This window comes from Odontesthes bonariensis, chromosome 3 (genome assembly GCF_027942865.1).
Source record: "Odontesthes bonariensis isolate fOdoBon6 chromosome 3, fOdoBon6.hap1, whole genome shotgun sequence".
NCBI lineage: Eukaryota > Metazoa > Chordata > Actinopteri > Atheriniformes > Atherinopsidae > Odontesthes > Odontesthes bonariensis.
In genome coordinates this window covers 1,724,630-1,748,968 of record NC_134508.1, presented here as the reverse complement: position 1 = coordinate 1,748,968, position 24,339 = coordinate 1,724,630, and the positions used below count along the sequence as shown (strand labels likewise).

Below are 24,339 nucleotides of genomic sequence, written 5' to 3'. Positions count from 1 at the left end.
AAAACAGAGATCATAGTGTTAAAGCTGAAACATAGAACCATAAAGTGGAGATCATAGTATTAAAGCTGAAACATAGAACCATAAAGTAGAGATCATAGTGTTAAAGCTGAAACATAGAACCATAAAGCAGAGATCATAGTGTTAAAGCTGAAACATAGAACCATAAAGCAGAGATCATAGTTTTAAAGCTGAAACATAGAACTATAAAGTAGAGATCATAGTGTTAAAGCTGAAACATAGAACCATAAAGTAAAGATCATAGTGTTAAAGCTGAAACATAGAACCATAAAGCAGAGATCATAGTGTTAAAGCTGAAACATAGAACCATAAAGCAGAGATCATAGTGTTAAAGCTGAAACATAGAACCATAAAGTAGAGATCATAGTGTTAAAGCTGAAACATAGAACCATAAAGTAGAGATCATAGTGTTAAAGCTGAAACATAGAACCATAAAGCAGAGATCATAGTGTTAAAGCTGAAACATAGAACCATAAAGCAGAGATCATAGTGTTAAAGCTGAAACATAGAACCATAAAGTAGAGATCATAGTGTTAAAGCTGAAACATAGAACCATAAAGCAGAGATCATAGTGTTAAAGCTGAAACATAGAACCATAAAGCAGAGATCATAGTGTTAAAGCTGAAACATAGAACCATAAAGTAGAGATCATAGTGTTAAAGCTGAAACATAGAACCATAAAGTAAAGATCATAGTGTTAAAGCTGAAACATAGAACCATAAAGTAAAGATCATAGTGTTAAAGCTGAAACATAGAACCATAAAGTAGAGATCATAGTGTTAAAGCTGAAACATAGAACCATAAAGTAGAGATCATAGTGTTAAAGCTGAAACATAGAACCATAAAGTAAAGATCATAGTGTTAAAGCTGAAACATAGAACCATAAAGTAGAGATCATAGTATTAAAGCTGAAACATAGAACCATAAAGTAGAGATCAAAGTGTTAAAGCTGAAACATAGAACCATAAAGTAGAGATCATAGTGTTAAAGCTGAAACATAGAACCATAAAGTAGAGATCATAGTGTTAAAGCTGAAACATAGAACCATAAAGCAGAGATCATAGTGTTAAAGCTGAAACATAGAACCATAAAGTAGAGATCATAACTCGTTGGTTACTGTGGTTTTAATATTGTTAGCTGGTTACTCGTTGGTTACTGTGGTTTTAATATTGTCAGCTGGTTACTCGTTAGTTACTGTGGTTTTAATATTGTTAGCTGGTTACTCGTTGGTTACTGTGGTTTTAATATAGTTAGCTGGTTACTCGTTGGTTACTGTGGTTTTAATATTGTTAGCTGGTTACTCGTTGGTTACTGTGGTTTTAATATTGTTAGCTGGTTACTCGTTGGTTACTGTGGTTTTAATATTGTCAGCTGGTTACTCGTTGGTCTCTCGTTACTCGTTGGTTACTGTTTTTATATAGTAAGCTGCTTACTCGTTGGTTCCTGTGGTTTTAATATTGTTAGCTGGTTACTAGTTGGTTACTGTGGTTTTAATATTGTTAGCTGGTTACTCGTTGGTTACTGTGGTTTTAATATTGTTAGCTGGTTACTCGTTGGTTACTGTGGTTTTAATATTGTCAGCTGGTTACTCGTTGGTCTCTCGTTACTCGTTGGTTACTGTTTTTATATAGTAAGCTGCTTACTCGTTGGTTCCTGTGGTTTTAATATTGTTAGCTGGTTACTAGTTGGTTACTGTGGTTTTGATGTGTAACATTATGGAGGTAAAGAAGCTGTTGCAGTACCTTGGAAGCTGTTTTCATCGATCACTTTCAGTTTGTTTTCACTGATCTTCAGCTCCTGCAGGGTGGGGGGGAGGTCAGAGGGCACGACTTCTAGAAGGTTCCCATCCAAGTACAGTCGCCTCAGCATCTTCAGACCCTGACGCACACACACAGGCGCTGGTTATATCAGGACGTAATGAACAACCAAAGATCTAATTGTACTAGGTTATCTTCCTCCTCTGATCATTTATTTCAGGTCACATTAAGAAGTTTGAAAGTTAATGAGACTCTCTGTCAGACAGCAGATCTTTACAGCTGCACTTCAGACATCAAACATGTTTCATCATACTTAGATCTGTTACACCAGCAGATGATCTAGAGACAAACTGCTGGACTCACTTTGAAGGCTTTAGGATCGATGGCTGCAGACTCGAGTTTGTTTTTCTTCAGGTTGATCCATTCCAGGTTGGGAATGCCGTTAAACGCTCCTTCTGGAATGCTGCTGATGCTGTTGCCTGCAGGTCAGAACACTTTCAGTCAGGACGAAGACCAGAAAACGTGGCAGAGATGCTTTTGGCTTGTGGATTTTATAGAATAATTGCACAATGTGTTTGTACATGCAGTCCACGGCTTCCTGTTGGTTCCTGTTGGAAGTCCTGGTTCAGAACACTTTAGTAAGCAGCAGCTTTAACTCATTAATCTGAACGCTGTCAGTTTGTGGTCTTATTGCCAGTTTTGTGTCTTGCTTAGTGGAGCATGGTGATCACTTTGTTTTATTTTCCCATTTTTGAGTAAAATGGAGAATGAGGTCATGCTTTTGGATGGGGCTATGTTGATTGGCAGGTGGTGTTATGCTATATATCTCCCCAGGCCCAGTCCTGTCAGAGCGAACAAATAACTTACATGGGCATGTCATGTGATAACAGGTGTGTGTGTTAAAGGGACAGTTCGCCTCTTCTGACATGAAGCTGTATGACATCCCATATCAGCAGCATCATTTCTGAACATCTTCTTACCCCCTGCTGCGTCCTGTGAGCAGAGTTCCAGCCTCGTTTTGGTGTTGATGAAGGTAGTCCGGCTAGTTGGCTGGGGTTTAAAAAATAAAGCGTTTTGCTTCTCAGAACAATATGCGTTCCACAGAGTAATACATTTGCATCACAAAATGGTTCTCCAGGAAAAAGTCCGACCTTTCCTTTCGTTTCCTTTCCTTCTCTTTCGTTTCCTTTTGTTTCCTTTCCTTTCGTTTAGTTTCCTTTCCTTTCCTTTACCTGCTGTGCAGACCGAGCAGTCCCCTGCTTCCGAGCAGCAAACACCGTAACAGGCGGAGTGATACGAAGGGAGAGAAAATAGGGCCAAGAGATTGTGAGGTCTGACTTTTTCCTGGAGAACCATTTTGTGATGCAAATGTATTACTCTGTTGAACGCATATTGTTCTGAGAAGCAAAACGCTTTATTTTTTAAACCCCAGCCAACTAGCCGGACTACCTTCATCAACACCAAAACGAGGCTGGAACTCTGCTCACAGGACGCAGCAGGGGGTAAGAAGATGTTCAGAAATGATGTTGCTGATATGGGATGTTACACAGCTTCATGTCAGAAGAGGCGAACTGTCCCTTTAAGGTGGCGCAGACTCACCCTCCAGACTGAGGGATTTCAGCTCAGGGATGGTCAGAGGAGGGAAGTAGGTGAGTTTGGCGTTCTCACATGTCATGGTGACATCAGAGATGTCACAGCCTGGAGGGAGGCCTCCTCTGTGCCCTACACCTTCCTCCTCCTCCTCCTCCTCTTCCTCCGTCTCAGCGGGGGGTCTCGGGATCGGCGCTGGGAGGAAGTCCGGTTCTTCTGTTACTTTTGGAGGCATCTGAAACACATCTCCTCTCAGCCACACCTCCTCCTCTTCCTCTTTCACCTCCTCCTGATGTTTCTCTTCCTCCTCCAGCTTCCTCTCCATCTCTCTTGCTTCTCTCTCTTTCTTCTTCCTCTCTTCCTCCTCCTCTCTCCGCCTCTCTTCCTCCTCCCTTCTCCTCTCCTCCTCCTCTTCCAGCTGCCTCTTCCACTCCTCTTCCTCCTTCTCCACTTGCTTCCTCAGCGCCTCCTCCTCCTCCCTCCTCCTCTCCTCGACCATCTTCCTCTGGTTGTCCTCCTGCTTCTTCCTCTGCTTCCTCCTCTTCTTCCTCGCCTCGTCCTTCTTCCTCAGGCGCTCCTCCTCCTCCTCGCGGCGCTCCTCCTCTTCCCGCCAGAGGATGCGTCGGATCTCCTCCTGGGTCAGCGGGGTGATGGGGTCGCCGGGGTCGTTGGGAACTGGGGAGTCACCGGAAAGTTCAGGGCCGAGCTCGTAGTCTGGGGGGGCGGGGTTTATGGTGCCGCGGGGCAGCCAATCAGAGGGCAGGAGGTGAGAAGGAGGAGAGAGAAACAACAACAGTGTGGAAAGAAGGATGGAGAGAGAGAAACAAGAAAGTAGAGACAGAGGAAGAGGCAGGAAGAAGACAAGAGGATAGAAAGAAAACTACAGAAGATGGAGACAGACGGGTGGAGACAGACGGGTGCACACAGACGGGTGGACACAGACAGGTGGAGACAGACAGGTGGACACAGACGGGTGGAGACAGACGGGTGGAGACAGACGGGTGGACACAGACGGGTGGAGACAGACGGGTAGAGACAGACAGGTGGACACAGACGGGTGGAGACAGACGGGTAGAGACAGACAGGTGGACACAGACGGGTGGAGACAGACGGGTAGAGACAGACGGGTGGAGACAGACGGGTGGAGACAGACGGGTGGACACAGACGGGTGGAGACAGACAGGTGGAGACAGACGGGTAGAGACAGACAGGTGGAGACAGACAGGTGGAGACAGACGGGTGGAGACAGACGGGTGGAGACAGACAGGTAGAGACAGACGGGTGGAGACAGACGGGTAGAGACAGACAGGTGGAGACAGACGGGTGGAGACAGACAGGTGGAGACAGACGGGTGGAGACAGACGGGTGGAGACAGACGGGTGGAGACAGACAGGTGGAGACAGACGGGTAGAGACAGCCAGGTGGAGACAGCCAGGTGGAGATAGACGGGTGGAGACAGACGGGTGGAGACAGACGGGTGGAGACAGACAGGTGGAGACAGACAGGTGGAGACAGACGGGTGGAGACAGACGGGTGGAGACAGACGGGTGGAGACAGACGGGTGGACACAGACGGGTAGAGACAGCCAGGTGGAGACAGCCAGGTGGAGACAGACGGGTGGAGACAGACGGGTGGAGACAGCCAGGTGGAGACAGACGGGTGGAGACAGACAGGTGGAGACAGCCAGGTGGAGACAGACGGGTGGAGACAGACGGGTGGAGACAGCCAGGTGGAGACAGACGGGTGGAGACAGACAGGTGGAGACAGCCAGGTGGAGACAGACGGGTGGAGACAGACGGGTGGAGACAGACGGGTGGAGACAGACAGGTGTGTGTTAGTTCTGTACACAGGCAGGTAACAGACCAGCATGTTGAAGCTACAGAGCGGACTGCTGCTGTAGACCAGTCTGGACCAGAACCGTCTAACCTCTAAGGCTGTGTTCCAAACCACATACTTCTCCTACTACTCCTACTACTCCTACTAACTGTTTCAGTTAACTGCATACATACTTTCTGAGTTAGTATGCGAGTTTGAGTAAGCAGAAGTTCCCGGATGCATACTAGATTCTCTGAAATGTTAGGTATGCATCATGAGGTTACTACTCATACTCAAACTACCCAAGATGCAACGTAACGTGACGTCGCCGATCGTCATTTCCTGTCAAAACGGCAGTTTCAAGCTAGCTACAACGAGGGTAGGTTCACTTCCTGTTTTCAAAACAAAAGCACCAATTGTATGGTAATGGCTTTCCCTATGATAAAAGGCAACGGGTATTTTATTTTGTGAAAATAACCGGAAGTGCGTTAGCTCACTGCGGCTAGCTTTAGTAGCGCCGAATTCGTGGGAACAAAATTGTAAACAGCCGGTATTTTGTCAGGTTTTCAACACGTTGGGGATCTAAACGACTACTTTCTCTCCTGAAAATGTTTCAAATGTTGCTAAAGTTTACAGAGTTTAGAGCTTAAGAGAAATCAGCTTCAGGCCGGCTGATTTCTGCTCGGGCAGGAGCGAGATGCATTGTGGGTAAACGCTCTGCATACTGTCTGATCAATGAGTATGCAGTATGTAGTATGTAGTATGCAGTATCTAGTATGTAGTATACGGTTTCGAACACAGCCTAAGACCACGGGCAGACAGAACCGGTCTGTTAGTGTTCACTGATGTTTGAGCCATCGGGTGATAAACGTGTTTGCATCACTTTAAAGGGATAGTTCGCCTCTTTTGACATCCCATATTAGCAACATCATTTATGAAAGAGAATAAACAGGATAATAGAAGCATAGAAAAAACTGTCTGCTTTAAAAAAAACAGATAAAGTGACCGAGGCCACGTGTAAACATGTACGTTCAGCTGTTCTGAGTCTTTAATGCAGAATATTTAGTGTTCACTTGGTTTTACTTTTATGTTTCTGAACCACCTCAGATAACACGTAAGCCTGGAAAGATGTTTTTTTTCTAATATTACGAACAGAAAGACGCGTTCAGTCTTTTAAACATCGCCTCCATCTGAGCAATGCAGACGTTAATCTAACGAGTCGCACTGCTCAGGTTTAATTTAAAGGGACAGTTCGCCTCTTTTGCAATGAAGCTGTATGACATCCTAACTAGCAACATCATTTATGAACATTTTCTGACCCCCTGCTGCGTCCTGTGAGCAGAGTTCCAGCCTTTGCACAACAAATGTTATGGCACTTTCATTCATATGGCAGCACATTTAAAATAAAACTAAAGCTAAAAGCTATACGCTACTTTTGGATTCATTTTTGGATTCTGCGTACAAATGCGATTAATCGTGATTAATCAGGGAAATCACGTGATTAATTAGATTAAACATTTTAATGGTTGCCCAGCCCTAGTTAAGATATATAATTATCTTTAAATCTGTTATTTTTACTTGATCTTATTGGTTCCTTGTTTGTTTTCATTTGCTTGTGGTCTTGAATTAGGTTTAAAGTTATTGTTTCTTAGGTTTTGGGACAAAATCTTTTATCTCATCATCAACCCAGAATTCAATCAATGATGGACTCTGTGATTAAAAACTGAGCATTTGGAAGTTATGGAAGTATTTCATGTGTTTTACGGGGGGGTTACACCATATTCATGCCTGTTTTTAGTCGGAGTTCCTCTTAAACCGACCAACTGTAATTACTTTGGGAAACAGATGGACCGGACACATTTGTGAAAGTTTCTGACACTTTCCAACAAATATCGGCACGCTGCAAACCAAACAAACATCTGGATTCTGCCGTTTCTTAGCTGTTTGTGTCCTTTAATGAGGATGATCTCAAAGTTTGGACCCTCGGCTTTGATTTGAGGGTCCAAATCAGATGAGTGGGTTAAGGGTTTCCAGCTGTTTATGACGTCTAACTTTCTTTTGGAAGGCTCAGCTGTGACTGTTTGCAGGCTGGCTGAGCTCCTGGCCGTCACAGAAAGATGAGTTTCCCCCATTAGCTGCAGCTGTCCTCAGTCGACTCGTTAGGACTTTATTCATTTCAGGATATTCTGTTTCTTTCCCTGCAGACACTCCCGGGTCGTTAGTTTTGGGTCATTGCTCATCTGTTCTGTGGATCTCTGCAGATTGCTTCAGATCTCGATCTGTTCCGAGTCTCCTCCGTACGTTTGTCTTTTTAAAGGGATAATCCGGAGTAAAATGCACTTTAGATCAATTTACTGGATGTTGGGAGTACATACGTTGAGTTGACATCAAAATCATGTCATTCGGATGTGTTTTGAGAATTTCGATTTGACCGTTTTTAGCCAAAAGTCGTTAGCCTGGAGGTGACGGGGGCATATCATGTCACCGCTACAAAACACTATTTTTATACCTCTTCTACAGCTCCAAACAACATAACACTTACGTGGTAGTGAGTAGAGGGTCCCTAAAGCCAAACCGAAGTGTCCCGAGGTCTTCATGTGGTCGGATAGAGAGTCCAGAATGAATTTAATCAAGCCAGTACCTGCTCTCAATCAGAGCCTCTTCCGTCAACAGGAGGCTATCTCACGCGAGACATCACGTCACGTGAGTCCGTAGTTGATTGCCGAGTGTGGAGTAACTCGCTCTGGAAAGTCACAATTTCGTTGCCGTTTTTTTTACAAACATAGTCCAGTATTTCTTTCGAAAGTGAAATGAAGTTGTATGCAACAGCAAAGCCTAGCTTACTAACAGGTTGGAATTTTGAAATGTCACGTGACGTGATGTAGCGTGAGCTAGCCTCCTGTTGACGGAAGAGGCTCTGATTGAGAGCAGGTACTGGCTTGATTAAATTCATTCTGGACTCTCTATCCGACCACATGAAGACCTCGGGACACTTCGGTTTGGCTTTAGGGACCCTCTACTCACTACCACGTAAGTGTTATGTTGTTTGGAGCTGTAGAAGAGGTATAAAAATAGCGTTTTGTAGCGGTGACATGATTTGCCCCATTCACTTCCAGGCTAACGACTTTTGGCTAAAAACGGTCAAATCGAAATTCTCAAAACACATCCGAATGACATGATTTTGATGTCAACTCAACGTATGTACTCCCAACATCCAGTAAATTGATCTAAAGTGCATTTTACTCCGGATTATCCCTTTAAGTCTAATCTGAGCTCTCGTAAATGATCTGCAGCTTGTGATGAACTCTGTATTTGTTTTATTCATTAAACAGCTCAAATAAACGAGTGTTTATTAGGCTGTAACCACTTTAGACTGCTTGTTCAACACTAATGCTGTTTTATAGACTCGAAGTGTGGCGCAGGAACATCCAGCACATGCAGCCTCTGTGCATGACTGGTTAATAAGTGGTTTACTGTCAGTTCAGTCATTTCTGAAAGATTCTCCGGACATTTTCCTCCTTTAACACACAGGATCCAGTGAAGTTGACTCACATTTAGATGTCCATGCAGCCCTGAGCTGACAGTAAGCTGAAGCTAATTCCCAACATGTTAAAAACGCCCACAACATGTGTGCCGACTGATCCGAAATGCCTCGACCACATTTCTGAAACCATGATGGAAACGGGAACAACATGCCGAGGCCTCAGAGATGGAAACACTTTCACTCCAAAGATTAAAGTTTACATCCAAATAATCACATGATCTACAAAAGAGGTAAAACCTGCAAAGAGTTAAAGCAACACGGGAGAAGTTTGTGAACCTTAAAGGGACAGTTCGCCTCTTTAAAGGGACAGTTCGCCTCTTCTGACATGAAGCTGTGTAACATCCCATATCAGCAACATCATTTCTGAACATCTTCTTACCCCCTGCTGCGTCCTGTGAGCAGAGTTCCAGCCTCGTTTTGGTGTTGATGAAGGTAGTCCGGCTAGTTGGCTGGGGTTTAAAAAATAAAGCCTTTTGCTTCTCAGAACAATATGCGTTCAACAGAGTAATACATTTGCATCACAAAATGGTTCTCCAGGAAAAAGTCAGAGCTCACAATCTCTTGGCCCTATTTTCTCTCCCTGCGTATCACTGCCTGCTCTGATATGAGTGATGCAGCAGAACGTGTTGTTCACATCTCAGAAGAAGCAGTTCAGTTCACATGGATTCAAATTTATCTCATTACACTTAATGTAAGACACAACTGCCTAACAAGTACTATTTCAGCCAGATATAGGGACTTTGTTTTAATACAATACATCTGGAATATCTTGTTAAATGAAAAAGTCTTGAAAACAAATTGTTTTGAGTCATATTTCATATGAAACAAGCTTTTTTTTTCATTTGAAGAGGTTTTTAAGCTAATTTCAAGATCACTTTTAACTCAAAAGTCCTAAATATCACATTTTATTTCAAGAAATCTGGACAAGCCGATTTTCACTAGTTCCATTGGCAGATTTTTTGCTTTATTTCAAGCAAAAAGTGTCTTTTAACGTCTGTACGAAGGGAGAGAAAATAGGGCCAAGAGATTGTGAGCTCTGACTTTTTCCTGGAGAACCATTTTGTGATGCAAATGTATTACTCTGTTGAACGCATATTGTTCTGAGAAGCAAAAGGCTTTATTTTTTAAACCCCAGCCAACTAGCCGGACTACCTTCATCAACACCAAAACGAGGCTGGAACTCTGCTCACAGGACGCAGCAGGGGGGAAGAAGATGTTCAGAAATGATGTTGCTGATATGGGATGTTACACAGCTTCATGTCAGAAGAGGCGAACTGTCCCTTTAAAGCCGTGTTTTTAGCTCATTTAGAAGTTTTTGTCGGGGCCTGAAACTGGGAGCAGAGATCCTGCCGTTGGTTTCCAGCCCTGAACCACAAATGTTTGCTTTATGGTCTGTTCTGTTGGCCTTTCCTTCATGTGTGTGGCTGCACATGTGCAGGGTTCACATGGAGATTTGTTTTTTATGAAAGTGGTGTTACATCACACACCAGCAGGAGGAGCCAAAGAGCAAAAAAAACAGCCAAATTTTCCTTTTGTTGCTTTAAATGGGTGAAAGTGCTCATATCTGCTGCCCCTGGATGTTGCCCCTGGATGTTGCCCCTGGATGTTGCCCCACGGTGTTTTCACATGTTGTGTGTCTACCTGGCTCCATGCAGACGGGGCAGCACTCCCCCGCGGGGGTGAAGGGGAACAGGCAGCGCACTGTGGGGCAGGTGACCTCGTCGCACGCCACCCGACCTCCGGCGCACAGACAAGTCACACAAGGCTTCGGAGACCAGACGGCCTGGTCGAACATGGTCAGCCCCTGGTACACACAGCGGCCCTGCTTACCTGGAACAACAGACACATCACAAAGTCACCTTTAACCAGCCAGAGCGGGACTCTGGGACAGATTATAAAGGAGTTAAACGTCAGTTATAAGACACAGGACTCCCACTGCGAACAAGAACGGGACTTTTTACATTTACAATCTGTGACATCTGCACTCAGCGGGGTCACATGACACTGATCGGATTATTGGTTAAATTACAATCAGACTGAGTTATTAAGTTCATGTAGACACCTTAATCTGACTAAGAATTGGATCAGATCGTATTAAGACCTAACTTCTAACAGATATTCTGCTGCTCCCTGCAGGTTTTAGGATGAATTTTAAGATGTTTTGTTGACTTTTAGGGCTCGTAACGCTCTCTGTCCCGGCTGCATATCTGACCTGGTCCATTATTAGACGAACCAGAGGACAACTTGGGCCTGATGAGATGAGGCAGCAGAATCTGGATCTCCTTTAGATTACATTTTAAAATTAGGGCGAGTTAACTCGTTAATTATTTAACACCGATAAATATTTTATTGCGCATTAACGCATGTTTCATTTTATTTTTTATTTAAAAAAAAGGGACCACCCCTGTTTTATTATTTATTTTATAATATTTAAAAGTCTGCTGCTCACAGGCTTTTATTTTTAAAAGTCTGTTGCTCACAGGCTTTTATTTTGTAAAAGTCTGTTGCTCACAGGCTTTTATTTTGTAAAAGTCTGTTGCTCACAGGCTTTTATTTTGAAAAAGTCTGCTGCTCACAGGCTTTTATTTTGTAAAAGTCTGTTGCTCACAGGCTTTTATTTTGTAAAAGTCTGCTGCTCACAGGCTTTTATTTTGTAAAAGTCTGCTGCTCACAGGCTTTTATTTTGTAAAAGTCTGTTGCTCACAGGCTTTTATTTTGTAAAAGTCTGCTGCTCACAGGCTTTTATTTTGTAAAAGTCTGCCGCTCACAGGCTTTTATTTTGTAAAAGTCTGCCGCTCACAGGCTTTTATTTTGTAAAAGTCTGCCGCTCACAGGCTTTTATTTTGTAAAAGTCTGTTGCTCACAGGCTTTTATTTTGTAAAAGTCTGCTGCTGTGGAACAGGAAAAGAAAGTAATCGGCGGATCCACCAAACATGGAGAAGGGTACGGAACTTTCTTTCGATGAATGGAAGTGAACCCCCGAATTTAGAACAAAGGAAAACAGTCCACACTTATAAACTGAATCAGAATATCTGCATTGTTCTCATTGAGTATATATGTAAATATGTAAATATGTTACTGCCTGTCGGTGGACGTTTAGCCCAACGTTACTCTCAGGTATTGCAGATGGATAAACGTCTTTTTTCCTTCTTCTTGTTGTGAATCCAGTCATTTTTATCGCGTGTTGAAGCCTGTAAACACCTGGGAGTCGCACCCTCAGCAGCAGCACATCTATGGCCTGTACTTTACCATAAGAACCAGACAAAGCAGCCATTCAGTGTATATTCAGTGTTCAGGAAGGGGCTCTTTGTGTCTCTCCTGAGCGTGTCCCGTCTGTCATCTGGCCCTCCTAATGCTATGTATGCATGTAATGCTATGTAATGCTATGTAATGCTATGTAATGCTATGTATGCATGTAATGCTATGTAATGCTATGTAATGCTATGCTCTTTGTTCCACCTATAGGAGCACAGGTGGTTAAAGAGGCTCAGCTAGTTTTACTCTTAAATACCGACTCTGGATCGTCTCCGTCCTTTGTACTGTGGGCAGTGATGCTGTCGCCCTGTCATCTCACACACTTTAGAGCTTTTCTTTTCTCTTTATAATACTGTCTCTCTGTCACAGAGTCTCTTTATAATTATTATTGGGATAATTACAGGGTTTTATATGAATAACACAGTGACCGGACCGCCGTTCTGTGGTGCTCAGTGCTTATTTTTTACTGTCGGTGACACGATTAATGGAAAAGGAACAAAAAGCGATCACAGTTAATCGTGTTTCTGGCTTTTTATCTGTTTTATATTATTATAAATTATATTATAAATATTATTATTATATTATTATTATAAACGGGCTCGTCTTTAGGTTTAGTCTCTCGTCTTGGGTTTAAATTACATAAGTTTCATATTTGTAGGAGAGAAAAGCATTTTTTAAACCTACTGGGGTAGAAAAGTTAGTGTCTTAATAGGGAGAAGATGCTGTTTAAAGCCTGAACTTTATCTGGACTTTATCTGGACTTTATCTGGACTTTATCTGAACTTTATCTGGACTTTATCTGGACTTTATCTGGACTTTATCTGGACTTTATCTGGACTTTATCTGGACTTTATCTCAACTTTATCTGGACTTTATCTCAACTTTATCTGGACTTTATCTGGACTTTATCTGAACTTTATCTCGACTTTATCTCAACTTTATCTGGACTTTATCTGGACTTTATCTCAACTTTATCTGGACTTTATCTGGACTTTATCTGGACTTTATCTCAACTTTATCTGGACTTTATCTGGACTTTATCTCAACTTTATCTGGACTTTATCTGGACTTTATCTGGACTTTATCTGGACTTTATCTCAACTTTATCTGGACTTTATCTCAACTTTATCTGGACTTTATCTGGACTTTATCTGAACTTTATCTCGACTTTATCTCAACTTTATCTGAACTTTATCTCGACTTTATCTCAACTTTATCTGGACTTTATCTCAACTTTATCTGGACTTTATCTGGACTTTATCTGGACTTTATCTCAACTTTATCTCAACTTTATCTGGACTTTATCTCAACTTTATCTCAACTTTATCTCGACTTTATCTCAACTTTATCTGGACTTTATCTCAACTTTATCTGGACTTTATTTGGACTTTATCTGGACTTTATCTGAACTTTATCTCAACTTTATCTGGACTTTATCTCAACTTTATCTGGACTTTATCTGGACTTTATCTGAACTTTATCTGGACTTTATCTCAACTTTATCTGGACTTTATCTGGACTTTATCTGGACTTTATCTCAACTTTATCTGGATTTTATCTCAACTTTATCTGGACTTTATCTGGACTTTATCTGAACTTTATCTGGACTTTATCTGGACTTTATCTCAACTTTATCTGGATTTTATCTCGACTTTATCTCGACTTTATCTCGACTTTATCTCGACTTTATCTGGACTTTATCTGGACTTTATCTGGACTTTATCTGGACTTTATCTGAACTTTATCTGGACTTTATCTCGACTTTATCTGGACTTTATCTGAACTTTATCTCAACTTTATCTGGACTTTATCTGAACTTTATCTGGACTTTATCTGGACTTTATCTGGACTTTATCTGAATTTTATCTGGACTTTATCTGGACTTTATCTCAACTTTATCTGGACTTTATCTCGAATTTATCTCAACTTTATCTGGACTTTATCTGGACTTTATCTGAACTTTATCTCGACTTTATCTGGACTTTATCTGAACTTTATCTGGACTTTATCTCGACTTTATCTGGACTTTATCTGAACTTTATCTGGACTTTATCTGAACTTTATCTGGACTTTATCTGGACTTTATCTCGACTTTATCTCAACTTTATCTGGACTTTATCTGGACTTTATCTCGACTTTATCTGGACTTTATCTCGACTTTATCTCAACTTTATCTCAACTTTATCTGGACTTTATCTGGACTTTATCTCAACTTTATCTCAACTTTATCTGGACTTTATCTGGACTTTATCTGAACTTTATCTCAACTTTATCTGGACTTTATCTCAACTTTATCTGAACTTTATCTGGACTTTATCTGGACTTTATCTCAACTTTATCTCAACTTTATCTGGACTTTATCTCAACTTTATCTGGACTTTATCTGGACTTTATCTGGACTTTATCTCAACTTTATCTGGACTTTATCTGGACTTTATCTCAACTTTATCTGGACTTTATCTCGAATTTATCTCAACTTTATCTGGACTTTATCTGGACTTTATCTGGACTTTATCTGAACTTTATCTCGACTTTATCTGGACTTTATCTGAACTTTATCTGGACTTTATCTCGACTTTATCTGGACTTTATCTGAACTTTATCTGGACTTTATCTGGACTTTATCTCGACTTTATCTCGACTTTATCTCAACTTTATCTGGACTTTATCTGGACTTTATCTCGACTTTATCTGGACTTTATCTCGACTTTATCTCAACTTTATCTCAACTTTATCTGGACTTTATCTGGACTTTATCTCAACTTTATCTCAACTTTATCTGGACTTTATCTGGACTTTATCTGAACTTTATCTCAACTTTATCTGGACTTTATCTCAACTTTATCTGAACTTTATCTGGACTTTATCTGGACTTTATCTGAACTTTATCTGGACTTTATCTCGACTTTATCTGGACTTTATCTGGACTTTATCTGGACTTTATCTCGACTTTATCTCGACTTTATCTGGACTTTATCTCAACTTTATCTCAACTTTATCTCAACTTTATCTGGACTTTATCTCAACTTTATCTGGACTTTATCTCAACTTTATCTGGACTTTATCTCAACTTTATCTGGACTTTATCTGGACTTTATCTGAACTTTATCTGGACTTTATCTGGACTTTATCTGAACTTTATCTGGACTTTACCTGGACTTTATCTGGACTTTATCTGGACTTTATCTCAACTTTATCTGGATTTTATCTCAACTTTATCTGGACTTTATTTGGACTTTATCTCAACTTTATCTGGACTTTATCTGGACTTTATCTGGACTTTATCTCGACTTTATCTCGACTTTATCTCGACTTTATCTGGACTTTATCTGGACTTTATCTCGACTTTATCTGAACTTTATCTGGACTTTATCTGGACTTTATCTGAATTTTATCTGGACTTTATCTGGACTTTATCTCAACTTTATCTGGACTTTATCTCGAATTTATCTCAACTTTATCTGGACTTTATCTGGACTTTATCTCGACTTTATCTGGACTTTATCTGGACTTTATCTCAACTTTATCTGGACTTTATCTCAACTTTATCTCAACTTTATCTGGACTTTATCTGGACTTTATCTCAACTTTATCTCAACTTTATCTGGACTTTATCTGAACTTTATCTGGACTTTATCTGGACTTTATCTGAACTTTATCTGGACTTTATCTCGACTTTATCTGGACTTTATCTGAACTTTATCTGGACTTTATCTGAATTTTATCTGGACTTTATCTCGACTTTATCTCGACTTTATCTCGACTTTATCTCAACTTTATCTGGACTTTATCTGGACTTTATCTCGACTTTATCTGGACTTTATCTGGACTTTATCTCAACTTTATCTCAACTTTATCTGGACTTTATCTGGACTTTATCTGGACTTTATCTGAACTTTATCTCAACTTTATCTGAACTTTATCTCAACTTTATCTGAACTTTATCTGGACTTTATCTGGACTTTATCTCAACTTTATCTCAACTTTATCTCAACTTTATCTCGACTTTATCTGAACTTTATCTGAACTTTATCTGGACTTTATCTCGACTATCTGGACTTTATCTCAACTTTATCTCAACTTTATCTGGACTTTATCTCAACTTTATCTCAACTTTATCTGGACTTTATCTCAACTTTATCTGGACTTTATCTGGACTTTATCTCAACTTTATCTGGACTTTATCTCAACTTTATTTGAACTTTATCTCAACTTTATCTGAACTTTATCTGGACTTTATCTCAACTTTATCTGGACTTTATCTCAACTTTATTTGAACTTTATCTGGACTTTATCTCAACTTTATCTGGACTTTATCTCAACTTTATTTGAACTTTATCTCAACTTTATCTGACGGCGTATTCAGACCAGGAAAGTCCGATAGTTCACTTGCTTTGGTCCGAACCTTTTTTTTTTCATTTTGGTGCGGTTTGCTTTCAGACTGTACATTTCAGTAAACGGACCAAATTATGTCAACAAAGCCACGCGCCCTGAAGTCGTTCGGCTATTGGTCAGAATCGACACGCGCAACACAAAGTGCTAAGTTCAAAAGTGAATGTAGTCATGGACGCTTTCCGTGCCGTTATTGCTTTTAATATAATCAAAACTGTTTTTTCAACGTTTTGCTATTTTCACAACTGTGATTTGTGAGCGTTTTTATGAGTGCGCTCCAAATATATGATATGTGGGCATCTGCCCAAACGTCCACAAGAGCACGGGTCTCCTCTTCGGCCCACGTTTGTCCCCTACTCATTTTCGGTCTAGAAATATTATTTTCGGTCTGTCGTTAGCTTTACCACAGCCGGTCTAGTATTAGAAGAACGACGCTCTGTTCTGTTACCTAGCAACAGACAAACGACGGATGCTCCCGAGGTACAAAAAAGTTAAAAAGTCTGGGATTAGGTCCGGTCTGCTTTCACACCTCCAAAAGAGCCGCACCAGGGTTCGTTTGATCCGGACCGAGTCCGACCTTTCAGCTCGGTCTCGGTCCGCTTGTTTGGTCCGGACCAGAGTTCGGTGGTTTGTATTCAGACCATCCCAAAAGGTCCGAACCAACGAAAATCTGGTCCGTTTGGTCGTTTGGTCCGGACCAAACGAGGTAGGTGTGAATACGCCCTTTATCTGGACTTTATCTGAACTTCATCTCGACTTTATCTGGACTTTATCCGAACTTTATCTCAACTTTATCTGAACTTTATCTCAACTTTATCTGTCCAGCTGAAAATGCTCTGATTCCGTCCCCAGCATCCCTTTTATCCCCTTTTATTCCCCTTTATCATCTGTTCGGTGCCTTGTTGGACACATTGCCAGACTTTTCTGCTCTGTGAAAGCCCGTTCAGCGGGGGCGGCACGCTCCCCGGCATCGTTCTGCTCTCAGACTTGTTCCCTCATCCCAAGAAAAACAGTGGAAACAGAACCAAAACAAATCCCTGCAGCTCCCAACAGCGGATCGGCTCCACCTTTTGCTTCTAATTCCATAAACTCTGACTTTAATGTGCAGCAGCGAAGGCTTTGAGCTTCTTTTCTTGTTCCCACAAATGGTTTTTCCTCTATTTATGCTGGAATGTGACGATTTGTCATTAAATTACTGAGCAGTAATAACAGGAAGCTGGGTGACGCCTCTGAGCTGAGCTGCTCTCTGGCTGCACTCTGTGATACTTCCATTAAAATGTCCTGTTTCTTATGTTTCTTATGTTTTACTGTTTCAGGATCTTATGAGCAGAAAATGTGTGTGCAGTTTAACGCTGAATAAGAAAGTTTTAATTACAAAAACCGTCCGATTCGCTCCTCGTTGGACGACACAAACTTCGGATCATTTGTTCAACACGGCTTGTTTGGGAGGAAATATATTAATAAATTTTCAACAACCTTTTTTTTAACAGTTTGCATCATTCAACAAGTAAAAGTGGAAAATATTTGCAGGGTCCTGCATCTCTTTATATAAGAACTGTTGGAGCTCTACATGCAACAGCAGGTCAGATAAAGCGCTGAATGTTTTAAAGACATCGTTTCTTTAAGTAGTGTTGGACATAAAGGCAAAGGCACTGAAAGCAGAAGGTTTGAGCCGTCGAATGGATTTTAAATCCCGTCTTTATCTGCGTCAGAAGCTGAGAAATAAAGGTTTTACTGAACGTTTGTATGGAGCCATTTCAGGGACACAATTTTTGTTCATTTGAGAAAAATCTTTCGAATTGAAAATTAAATATTTTTTACTTGAACTTTGAAAAACTAAAGTTTGTGAAAATAATAATAAAAATGGCAGCAAATGACTTTTTTTTATTATATAGTTTTGATTTCAAATTATCACTTTTTTTTTACTATTTTTCAAACTTTTTTCCTTCAGATTCAGATGCTTTTAAGTTTATATTTCACCTTCAGATGCTTTTTTGCCTGTAAGAGCAGCTGAATGTGAGCTGAGGTGTGAACACACTTTGCATCGTCAACGTGACTAAAAAAGAAGATTAGTTCATGATTTTCTGTCGTCATATATCTAAAACAGGCGTCACCCGTTCAGATATTTAAAATGCCGCCAATGCAACACAAAGCAAAAGCATGAGCCAATAACAGCTGTTCCCTCAGAGCAGCTGGAAGTTTCCTGGAAGAAGTTGTTCACCTGAACCAGCAGCAACTGTTTGAATAACCTGTAGGACCCTGCTGGTTTATTCTGTTCGAACATCTTTTATTTCTATTTTTGCTCTGAATTTAGCTGAACGAGGCTCAGCAGTTCCATTTTTAATGAAAGACTCGTATATTTATACGTTAGCAGGATGAAAACGCAGTCATGTTTCCCTAAAATCTGTGAATAACTGTGATGAATAACCTGAGGTTGGTCTGACTCACCTGGAATAACGCTGTAGCTGGCCTGCTGTCCCTGAAGGCTCTTCTGGGAGTTCAGGACTCCAACATCTCTCTGGTGTTCTGAAGGCTCCGCTGGGGCGTTTGGACCAGGAACCAGGCGGATCTTCAGAGGCCTGGAGGGTCCCGGCCCGGCCCGGCCCTGACCTGCAGGAACAGTTTTTCAGCCCTTAGAGATCCAGCAGAACCTCCAGCTGCGCAGCAGCACCAATCCTCTTACCCTGCCCGTCCTTCCTCCTCCTGCCTCTGCGACCCTCTTTCTCCTGGAGGCGCGTCCTCCCCCCGGCCGCCGCATCGGGGACGCTCAGCGCCACCAGCAGCCAGAGACCGGCCGCCACCAGCCACCACCTGCCCATCCCTGCAGAGCAGCACAGCAGCTTCAGGCTCAGACTGCAGCGTCCTGCTGGGAGACGTTTAAAGATGTCTAAAGTCTAAAGAAGCTGCTCTATGTTGTCTCTGAGCCAACAGAACAGTCCTTCTGACATCTGAACTGTTGTCTAAAGACAAGAATTTACACTTTTATCAGTACTAAATGCAGCGAATGCATATTTATGTCGAATCAAAAGGAACTTCAGTTGATTTCACTGGTTCTTCAGCATCTTTTTCGGTTAAATTTGTGAACCATAAACAAAAAATATCCAGAAGTTCAGCAGAAGGTGGAGAACCACAGCAGCTCGGGTCCTTTTAGTTTGATTCCAAAGCGTTTTAAACCCTGAATTCCTGCAGAAGAACAGAGAGATGGAGGCTTTTACCTGCAGCAGCTTCCCAGAGAACCAGCAGCCGGGGCTGAGCTCTGCCCTCATATAGCTCCCGGCTGGGGTCCTAATGGCCGGTTCCCTGCCCCGGTGTGTAATTACTGCTCCATACGCAGCAGTCCTGTCATTATTAAAGCAGATCGGAGCCGAACAGACACCTTCTCTCACCTGATTGTTTGTCTTCTGTCTGATTCTCAGAGCCGGAATCAGGTCTGTGTGTCTGAAGCTGCCATAAAGCTGCCATTAATCTGCCATAAATCTGCCATTAATCTGCCATAAAGCTGCCATAAATCTGCCATAAACCCTCTGATCTGTGTCCAGATGCATGTTCAGACCAGTTAATTTAATGCACACTTTATCTGATTCTGCTGCTTGTTGCTTTATGATCCTCAGAAACAGAAACAGCTCCACCCTCTGCACTGGAAAAAATCTAAATCTTACCAAGTATATTTGTCTCATTGAGTATCTCATTACACTTAATATCAGACACAACTGCCTAACAAGCACCATTTCAGCCAGATATAGGGACTTGTTTTAATACAATACATCTGGAATATCTTGTTAAATGAAAAAGTCTTGAAAACAAATTGTTTTGAGTCGGATTTCATATGAAACAAGCTTCTTTTTTTCATTTTAAGAGGTTTTTAAGCTAATTTAAAGATCACTTTTATCTCAAAAGTCCCAAATATTACATCTTATTTCAAGAAATCTTGACAAGCCGATTTTCATTAGTTCCATTGGTGGATTTTTTTGCTTATTTCAATCAAAAACGTCTTTTATTTATTACATTACATTACGGTCATTTTGCAGACACTTTTAACCAAAGCGACTTACAATCAGTGCGTTCAACATCGGTAGGCAAAAGAACTTCAGGTCACAAGAAATCATAAGTGCATTTCCTTCCAAAACCAAACAGCTAAGAGCAAAACTAGTGCTACAGTAAGTGCGATAAGTCAGGTACCGAGACACATGGGAAGACAATTTAGAAAACAAAGACCATTTAGGATTCAATATAAACACAAGAAACTTGTGCTAAAGAAAATAAAAAAAATAAATAAAATAAAGGACCAGACTCAGTGAATAATTCCCTATACTCCCTATAATATAGATCAGTGAGCAGTGCTGACCAACAGGTCATTGGGGTCATCAGGTGGGAACCTCCTTCCATCAGTGTTTCGTCTAGTTGGGCCGACACCTCCAGGAGGCTAGACGGTGATCACTGGCGTCCCAGAGTCACCCCCCTAATGCCAGCCAACACTGCCCCTCACAATCTACCTCAGCCTCTCACCAACTGCACACCAGTCACAGCGGGGTGGGGATGCAAACCCTGGTTCGGGTAGGGGGTAATGAAAGTATAGAGGGTGCCAGAGGTGGAGGAAACAATAAGTGCGTAAGGAACTAGGACGGAGCAGGTGCTGTCCTAAGAGGGCGGAGCCGGGTAGTGTTTCCTGAAGAGGTGGGTTTCAGCCTGCGGCGAAAGATGGGCAGCGACTCAGCTGTCCTGATATCAGTCGGGAGATCGTTCCACCATCGGGGGGCCAGAACGAAGAAAAGCCGTGACCGTGTGGATGGTGCGCAGGGACCGCTGAGTGAGGGGGCAGCCAGGCGCCTGGTGGCCGCAGAGCAAAGTGGTCGGGCGGGGGTGTAGGGCTTGACCATAGCCTGGAGGTATGAAGGAGCTGTTCCTTCCACTGCCCTGTAGGCCAGCACCAGAGTCTTAAACTGGATGCGAGCAGCTACAGGGAGCCAATGTAGAGAGCGGAGAAGGGGAGTGGTGTGGGAGAACTTGGGGAGGTTGAACACCAGACAAGCAGCAGCTTTCTGAACCAGCTCCAGAGGTCTGATGGCAGAAGCCGGGGCGCCAGCAAGGAGGGAGTTGCAGTAGTCCAGGCGGGAGATGACCAGAGCCTGGATGAGCACCTGTGCTGCCTTGTCGGTGAGGAAGGGGCGAATCCTCCGGATGTTGTAGAGGAGGAATCGGCAGGAACGGGTCACTGATGCCATGTTTGGCGAGAACGACAGTTCGTCCTCCAGGGTCACACCCAGATTCCTCGCGGTCCGGGTTGATGTCACCACAGAGTCATCCATGGTGATGGCCAGGTCTCTGAATGGGCAGCCCTTCCCCGGGAGAAACACCAGCTCAGTCTGGTCCAGGTTGAGCTTAAGGTGGTGCATCGACATCCACCCCGAGATGTCTGCCAGGCACGCAGCAATGCGTGCTTCCACTTGGGTGTCAGAAGGGGGAAAAGACAGAATCAGCTGGGTGTCGTCTGCATAGCAGTGGTAGGAAAAGTTATGGGAGTGGATGACAGAACCCAGAGATGATGTGTAGAGGGAGAAAAGAAGAGGACCCAGGACCGAACCTTGGGGAACCCCGGTGGTGAGCCTACGTGGCTTCGACACAGACCCTCTCAGTGTGACCTGGTAGAAGCGATCTGTTGTTTTTTTTACTTATTTTTGGAGGGGCATTTTTTTCCAGTGTGATCAGGGATCCGGTTTCATGGTATTTGTGTTTATTCTCCAGATGTTTGACTGTGTTCAAACATCTGCACAAGTTTATACTTATGAATCCAGCATTAGAAACATTTCAGGCATCTGCTGGCAGAGTATTCAGAGCTGTCTTTTCTTCATTATTCCTCCATGTTGCACCTCTACGGGAGCCCGAATGGGACAAACCAAGCGCCAGCTCCGGAGCACAAATATCTCCCGTCTGCAGCTTCCTGTTCGGCCTAAATTCTGAAAAAGGAGGCTGAGATGTTGGCGTTGAGTTAGCTGCGCTTATCGTAGCTTTCAGATGAAATGATGGGGGCCACATCCACCCAGGATGGGGGCCACATCCAGAGGTACGGGAACACATTTTCGGCAGGGGGTACTGTTGGTGGGTGGCGAAATTTTGAACGGGGGGTCTGGGGGCCCTCCCCCCGAAATTTTTTTTTTTTTTAGATGCAATTTCCTGCATTCTAATCAATTTTAGGGCATGGCAAATCCCATCTGACTCACTCCTTCAGAATCCATCAATGGTAGCAACTCATGAACTCGCTCTTGCCAGCACTACCTACGGCACTGAAAATAGCAATTAAACACAAAACACTCGGCGGTGCTATACATGAAAATAGCATAACCCAATGACTTGCCATTTCCCCCTTTGTTGCGGCAGAGTTACTGCATTGCTTTTCAGTGCAGCTGATATTGAATAAAAATAAATACATTGTCACATTATTATTATTATTATTATTACTATTACACAGTATTATTATTATAGACCTATTAGGCCTACTCTATTACAATGTGGCACACAACACGCTGATAGCACGCTGTTAGCACTGCTGCTAGCCTAGCAGCAGTGCTAACAGGGATCACATCAGTATCAGCGGCAGCTACCTTGTCCTGACGCTCCAGTGCTTGGTATTCTTCGTCGTTGGGCTGTGGATTACTGATCTTCAAAAGTTTGGGATTGGGGAGGCTTTGAAAAAAAGACGAAATTCTCTTCTGCGACATGTTTGCTACTCTTTGCTACTCTTATTGAAACGTTCTACTCAGCGGGCTCGCGGGTTTTGTTTCGAGGAATCTCAATCACGTCAGGACAAAAGAAAATCTGATTGGCCACACAACAAATTTTATTTATTTAAATATTTATTTATTATTTTAAGAGCTAAGATATTGCCATCTCACTTCATGAACACAATATATAATATCAGCAGAGCGGAAAACAACAGTTTGAAATTAATAAATAAATAGCCGTAGCTTTATTTTCATGTCAGTTTCGAAGCTCCGCCACCAGGGGGTGCTGCTGCACCTCCCGCACCCCCAGTTCCCGCTCCACTGGCTACCTCCACCCATGATGGGGGCTACATCCACTCATGATGGGTGTCGGAGAGATTTACGTCTGCTGTGTTCGTTCACAGTAACTGGAACTGAAGACATTACAGGAAAATTCAAATGTTTTGCACTTTCTGTTTAGAAACACATAAAGCAAATTACAGGATGAGCTTTTTATTATTATAATCTACTCGGCATGTGAAGCTAAACTAACGGGAGTAAAGATTATTATCATATCTTGGTGTCAGGGCAGAGAACTACGATCATCTGCCCGGGATGTAGAAGCCTGGAAACTTAAGGCTGGACTGGATGTTGGTGCACTGAGTCTTTTATTATCATTTATTTATTTATTTATTTAAAACAGGGACAATGCACAGAAGCATTAATCATGAGAGAAGAGATGTCTCGTGCCAGGTTGAAGCAACGTTTGCTCATTTGGGCACGTAAAGGTAAAAACAGATTAAGATTGTGAAATATGACGGATAAAAGTTAATATGCAGACCATAATATTTTAAAAATAGACAAAATACACTGGCAAAAAAGAAAAGAAATGCTCATTTCTTATGTTTTTAGCTTTTTTTAGAGACAAAAACGACTATTAAGATTTAAATCAACTGTTAAAGCTGCCGTCGGCAGGTTTTCAAAATTCCGAGTCTAAAGTCGGAAAATTCGAACTGATACAACTTTCAGGTCCCTCCCCCAACCTCTAACAAGCTCCGAATCGCCCCCCAAACCCCTCCCCCTCTGTGGACGAGGTTGTGCACGTGAGTTCACACCAGTGTGAGCGCACACAAGCTGGGGCAGACTCACGCTCAGCAGCGTGTGCACAAGCTGTGATTGACAGGTAGGATTCCTCCACCCTAACTTGATTGGTTAAAAACAGCCGGGAGCGCTCGGTTTTTGCAAGCATGATTACAGGCTTCAGAGGGAG

General features: G+C 42.3%; 2 protein-coding genes across 6 annotated transcripts in view; one reads left to right on the top strand and one right to left on the bottom strand.

Annotated features, from left to right (window-relative positions):
- Window positions 1-24,339, top strand: part of cenpp (centromere protein P) — a 195,015-nt gene that overhangs the window by 156,886 nt on the left and 13,790 nt on the right. The gene's annotated exons all lie outside the window — the stretch shown is intronic.
- The window catches only part of ecm2 (extracellular matrix protein 2, female organ and adipocyte specific), a 51,438-nt gene that overhangs the window by 19,858 nt on the left and 7,241 nt on the right, over window positions 1-24,339 (bottom strand). The window contains exons 1-7 of one of the 4 annotated variants that reach the window (XM_075460069.1): window positions 19,587-19,633; window positions 19,055-19,237; window positions 18,820-18,981; window positions 10,366-10,554; window positions 3,375-4,079; window positions 2,139-2,254; window positions 1,761-1,896 (exon numbers count right to left, since the gene is read on the bottom strand). In XM_075460069.1, coding sequence (XP_075316184.1) covers window positions 1,761-1,896; window positions 2,139-2,254; window positions 3,375-4,079; window positions 10,366-10,554; window positions 18,820-18,981; window positions 19,055-19,190 — 1,444 coding nt within the window. In that variant the 5' untranslated portion in view covers window positions 19,191-19,237; window positions 19,587-19,633. Of the gene's footprint in view, window positions 1-1,760; window positions 1,897-2,138; window positions 2,255-3,374; window positions 4,080-10,365; window positions 10,555-18,819; window positions 18,982-19,054; window positions 19,238-19,586; window positions 19,634-24,339 lie in introns of those variants that run through there. The other 3 variants (XM_075460070.1, XM_075460068.1, XM_075460071.1) reach the window with 3 other exon arrangements.